General features: G+C 34.5%; 1 protein-coding gene across 1 annotated transcript; it reads right to left on the bottom strand.

Moving 5' to 3' along the window:
* Positions 1-1,967: 1,967 nt before the first annotated feature.
* Positions 1,968-5,473, bottom strand: LOC129891378 (EIN3-binding F-box protein 1-like). Its single transcript, XM_055966717.1, has 2 exons — positions 5,203-5,473; positions 1,968-4,610 (listed from the first exon to the last, which is right to left on the bottom strand). The coding sequence occupies exons 1-2, from the start codon at positions 5,225-5,227 to the stop codon at positions 2,707-2,709; spliced, it is 1,929 nt and encodes a 642-aa protein (XP_055822692.1). The 5' UTR covers positions 5,228-5,473; the 3' UTR covers positions 1,968-2,706.
* Positions 5,474-6,000: the final 527 nt, after the last annotated feature.

The raw sequence follows: 6,000 nt of genomic DNA, 5'->3' as shown, positions 1-6,000 counted from the left end.
TAGATATTAGCAACTCTAATAAAACTCAAATCAAAATCAAATCAATACTAATACTAAGAAAAAAGTTTAATTCAACATTAAGAATGAAAATAATGTTGAATATTTGTTCTTTAGTTTTACATTGGTTTGGACATTTAAAATACATAATGTATTTTTATTTTTCTTTAACATTTAATCATGTAATTAATACTTATTAGACTTACTTTAGCTTGATTTAGTACTTTTAAATTATGATCATTTTCATTAAGACTTATTAATTTGCAATATTTTTTTTATGCAATTTCATTATTATTTTTTGTTGAATGTTTTAGTGCCATCACTCATCTCAAATTTTGTGTTATTTTCTTAAGAAACACCTTAGATAGTTGTATTTTGGTATAGGTTTAAAGAAATATTTGGAGCACAAGTTAAATTATATTTTTTTATGAATATTTCATTGGAAAAAACCTGGAAAAAAAAACCATGAACCCAGAAAAAAAAAAACATGAACCCGAAAAAAAATATGAAAAAATAGAGGTTGAAAAATTCAAATTTTATTAGTTTGATTTGATTTATAAATTTAAAAATTCAACACAAATAATTTAATTTGATATTTGAAAAATTTAAACTAATCTGATCACGTACACTCCTACTAGCTATAAATAGGAAAACTCTAATGGAATGAAACCTACACGGAGCATATAAAGTGCACAATCCAATATACTATAATTGAGTTCAAGTTTTTAAACTATCGTACAATCTAATATAGTTAAAATATAAATAAATTATTTAAAATAATATAAGCCCATTTTTCCAACATTCTCCCGTCAATATTCCAACCACAAATCAAAGCACTTTGAAAAAATTGTCCAAAAAGGACATCATATTTTATAAGTTTTTTACTTCCAGAAAAGGTGAAGCAAGGTGCAAAGTACACAGAGAAAGATAGTTGCAACAAATTGCTAAAAATATTGTTCCATGGTGGACCTACAAATTCAATCCATTGAATCTTTGCATTTTATAAACATAGATGTCAAAGTTGATATGCAAACAACTTTTTACCATAAGTAACTTTTTTACCATAAATAATGCACTTCAAATTTGGACACACACATCTTCAACTTGAAAAATATTTTAAGCAAAGTCTTTTTTTTACTGTTGCTTGATTCACGATGAAAATTGTGTACTTGATTTTAAGTTAAAATTGAGACGTAGTTGATTAATTGATATCTAACGGAGCAAGACGTACCCTAGTAGTATCTACTAGTCTGATTTTAACCACTTGTCTCAGAAATTTCAAATAAGGTGTGCAACCCTAACCTAATAGTATATTACCAAACTTTCGTATGGTTACGCGACCTTTAAAAGAAATTTACCTCTCATGTAGAATTTAACATTTGCACATGACAATATTCCAACCACAGTACTTTGAAAAAATTGTCTGAAAAAGACATTTAATGTGTATCCCATATTTTTTGAATTTTTACTTCCAAAAAAAGTGAAGCAAGGTGCAAAGTATACAAAGAAAATTAATTACAACAAGTCCCAAAAATATTGGTCCATTGAATCTTGCATTATACATTGAGATGTCAAAGTGACATATGCAAGAAAAAGTACTGACACACACATCTTTACTTTGAAATAATCTCCAGCACAGAGCTATAGTTATTTCAACGATAATAATATACTAAAAAAAAATATTTGAGGAGAGTTAAATATACGCAAAATAGAGAAATTGTTTCGATAGATTCTCGAATTAAAAAAAGCATAATGATATAATTATGTCATATTTTATTTAACGACAGTTGTTGGCATTCTTGAAGCCAGCTTTTGAAATTGAAACGTAGTCGATTGATGAAAGTGAGAGGTAGTCGTTTGATCGACTGAGTAAAAGTAATCGATTGATCAATCGATGAATTTATCGATTTACAAGAACACTAGCACACAAGTAGGGATCAATAATCAAACTTCGAGAGAGTTGAGCACAATTTGGACAAAACTAAAACACAGTTTATTACATAACAAAGTAGTTGCAAAGTACAAATCTGAAAGACAAGGAACCTGAACAAACTAGGACTTTTGACAATCCTATCAAAAACTAGGACTTGGACACCACAAAAACAACCTAGATGGAGTAGTTGCCATGACCAAGCCCCAGATTAACAGACACCATGCTACAGAAATTGAGCAATTCAACCACAGACTAAGAAGCGAAGTAAAACGCTTATAACAACAACAATAACAACGGCGACTTCTTAACACGAAAACTACAATACAAAAACTATGGAAAGACTGTCTGATTCTGCAGTGTAGTACTACTAAGGCAAATGCATGATATCCATACAAGTTTAAGAGAAGCATTATTGGTTCACACCCCAAAGACAGGACAAGGAGCAACACTAGTGAAAATTTTAACACCAGGACTTAGGTAAATGTATTCTCAGGATACCATGGCTGTGTAAGAAGCAGCCTTCATGTGACACCGGAGACCGAACAATTTGGAACAAGCTTTAAAGTAGACGAAGCCTGCAAAAAATGATGGAAAAAGTTGTTTTGTCATAGCCTCCTGGAAAACAACCAAGCCACTAGAGCATCACAAGGCCATTAGTGAGCCAAAAACCACAATCATGTTCGATTCAATCCCGCCAAAGCTTAATGAACCAAATAGCTACTACTCTTCGTCCGAACACCTTTGGATGATGCATAGCCTTGTGCTCCAGTTGGCTTTTAGGAGAGGATATCACATCTCCACAAGTCCTCAACAAGAGCCTCAACTCTGCTGTTACTGATAGCGTTGCAGTGCTGGAGATTCAAACCAATTAAGCTCTCACCCAACGTTTTAAGAGACGAAATGCTCTTGTTTGTTACCATGGAGCAACCTGATAATGAAAGAACCTGCAAATTCAATTGCACTCCATGGGATAAAGCAGCTACACCCGAATCAGTTATTGAACACTTAGAAACATCAAGATAGTTGAGTATCGGACAACTATCAGCAATTGCCACCAAGCTTGCATCAGTAACCTTCCTGCATCCATCAAGATTTAGCAATTCCAAAGTCTCACCGTGTAGCCTAGCTAATGAGAGCACCACTTCATTGGTCACGTTCAGGCAGTCGGTAAGATTAACCTTGACGAGTCCTGCCTTGGAGCTCTCCAAAAGTGGTAGAAGCCCAGCATCTGTTATTCCAGTAAGCCCACTGAGATCCAAATGATGAAGCTGTGGACATAGCTTTCCCACCATAGCTAAGCTAGTGCTACCGAATCCTGGACAGCTTCGGATGGACAATGATCGAAGAGAATCACAGGGAGACAACGAGGACGCTTGTAGAGGCAAATCCTTGACTCCCACACACTTCACCAGGGAAAGAGACTTCAATTTGCTGCAATTTGAAACTGCATTTAGAATGCCCCTTTGGGTGATCCTGTGGCATTCTTCCAACAAGAGATACTCGAGAGATCCAGCAGCTCGAGCAAAATCAACAAGTCCACCATCAGAAACACACCAACACTGGCGAAGGCACATGCTTTTAAGATTTGTACAGCCCTTTCCCACAACTTCAAGACTCAGATCGGTGACTCCCACGCACAAAGCGATTGTCAAAGAAGCCAGAGATTGCAGACCCTGAGCAGTACCCATAACCCAAAAACCCCTCTCAGTTACGTGATAAAGTGAACACAGATTAAGATCGGTAATTGCCTTGCCATAGTGACCAATGACAGCAAGGGAGAAATCCGTAATGTTTAGCAAATGAAGTTTCACTTTCTTCAACATTGTATTACTCGAAGACAGAAGGCTAACAATTGCCTGATCACCTACAAGAGGGCAGTTTTTAATAGTAAGAGACTCTAATTTGGTACAACATCTTCCAATAGCTTTCAGACCCTCATTTCCAATATTTCGACAAGATTCAATTGTCAAAGAAGTCAAATTTGGGCAATTCTCTGCTATTGCAACCAGACCTTTGTTGGAAATTGAGGGACATTCACTTAAATCTAGCTTTTCTAATGAATGACATCCCTTTGCAATCTCCATAAGCCCTTCATCTTCGACATCCGGAACATTCCACAATGAAAGAACCCTTAGAGAAGGACAACCATGGGCGATTGCTGATAGACCAACATTAGTAATACCGCGAACGATGTTGCTCCCCCGAACTGATAGCTTTCCAAGACCACCACGGCTGGAAGTTCCAACTGCAATAGCCAGAAGTCTAATATCTGTAGCTTTCTTCCCTTCTAAACACCTAGTAAGGTATCCATCACACTCCACTTCAAGAACTTCATCAGCTGAGACCATTTTCGTATCATTTGAAGCCCCATCAGCAGCTGAAATATTGGTATGACAAATCTCAGAGATCCTCACATTACTCAAAAGCATAAGCCAACGCTTAGAAACACAAGCTGCTGCACTCCTTTCACGGCCTCCTTGCAGTCTTCTGAAGATCTCAAATAGGCATTCATCCGGAAGCTTTTCGATGGCTGGATTCTTTGTCCTCTCTTCGACAACAAACGGGCCACTAATACGTGCCCTCTTACTAACAGGACAGTAAACATCAGCATGAACAAGAGACAACATAAGACCCAAATCAGCTGAACAAAGTGATCCTCCATAATAGAACTCATTATCACCTGAAGATCAAACATCAAGAACTTCATCAGTTATCTCTCCCACTTATTCAACATACTAAAATTTCCCTAATAGAAGCATTTCCAAGATACTGATTACATGCCCAAAAATCTTATTTTTAAGTTCATCAGTTCTTCCAAAAATCTTATCTTTAAGCTCATTCAAGTATAGACAAATTTTATCAGAAAACTCATTACATAAAAAGCTGAGAACTAAGATCTACCATTATCTAAAAAAGTTGAACAAAACACAAATTGTTAGCTACAAAGACCAGAGAAATTAAAAAGTACCAATCTTTAACATCAATCTGAACAATACATAAAAACTTGACAAAACAAAAAGAAGTCTTACATAGGAGTAAGATTAACATCTTCATAGCCAAAGTAACAACTTTTTTATAAATTGGAGAAAAAGTAAGGAGGAATTACAAGTTGGAAAATGGAACTCTCAGTAAGGAAGGTAAAAGCTCAGATAGTCAATCAACCAACACTAACAATGAATCTATTCTATGAAAAGTGAATCACCCAAATGCTCAATTACTTAAAACTCAAAACCCATAATTCAAAATATGAAAACAAAATCAAGAAAACTCACCATTGTAATTAACAAGAGTAGACATGGTTGCTGTTTCTCTTTACAAGAAAACCCCCAAAGGAAATTAAAAAAAAGCAAACTTTGCACCAAGAACAACAAACCCCAAATTTTATCTTCAACCAAGATTTGCATTACATATGAAAAAGGCCCAAAATTTCCACAGAAACCCTATCTAAGTAGGGAAAAAATAAGAAAGAAAGTTGAAAGGAGAAAAAAAAAAGAACCAAGTATTGTTCTTTGCTTGTTTCACTAACAGTTTATGGTGCACTGAATATATATACACATACACACAAAAATAAAAATAAAAATAAAAAATTAATTAGAGAAAAATATTGTTTTTTTATTTAAAAAATGTGTTGGTGATGTGTTGAATCCACAGGAAAAACATAAATCATTACTACCTCTTTCTCCAATTCTTGCACCATTCATTGAATCATTCCCAAAAACCGGTTTTTTCCGGTTTTTATTCATTTCTTGCTTGCCCGGTTCATCTTTTCTTTCAACTCCCTCTTGGTTTCCTTTAGTTTTCATACTTTACGATAACTTAGGGGTGGAGAGGTTAAAATGTATGCGGATCTTATTTCTACTTTATAGAGATAAAAAGAGTGTTTCCGAAAGACTGTTGATTTAAGTAAGATAAATCAAAGTAGTAATGAAAAGAAAAAACGGTGATAAAAAACCCTAATTTTCATACTTTGAAGATAGAAATTATTATTATATATAGAGTTCGGGAAGTACCCTAGATTCGATTTGAAACAAATGGAATTTGAAATAATATTTATCATTTTTCTAAATTTA

The sequence above is a fragment of the Solanum dulcamara genome, chromosome 6, assembly GCF_947179165.1.
Source record: "Solanum dulcamara chromosome 6, daSolDulc1.2, whole genome shotgun sequence".
NCBI classification, from domain to species: domain Eukaryota; kingdom Viridiplantae; phylum Streptophyta; class Magnoliopsida; order Solanales; family Solanaceae; genus Solanum; species Solanum dulcamara.
Note: the sequence above shows the minus strand (reverse complement) of the source record. Positions and strands in the feature narration are given on the sequence as shown.

Coding starts and splice junctions, on each gene's coding strand:
- LOC129891378 (XM_055966717.1), bottom strand. CDS start 5,227: ATGTCTACTCTTGTTAATTACAATG. Junction 4,611..5,202: donor TACTCTTGTTAATTACAATG/GTGAGTTTTCTT, acceptor TTTGATCTTCAG/GTGATAATGAGTTCTATTAT.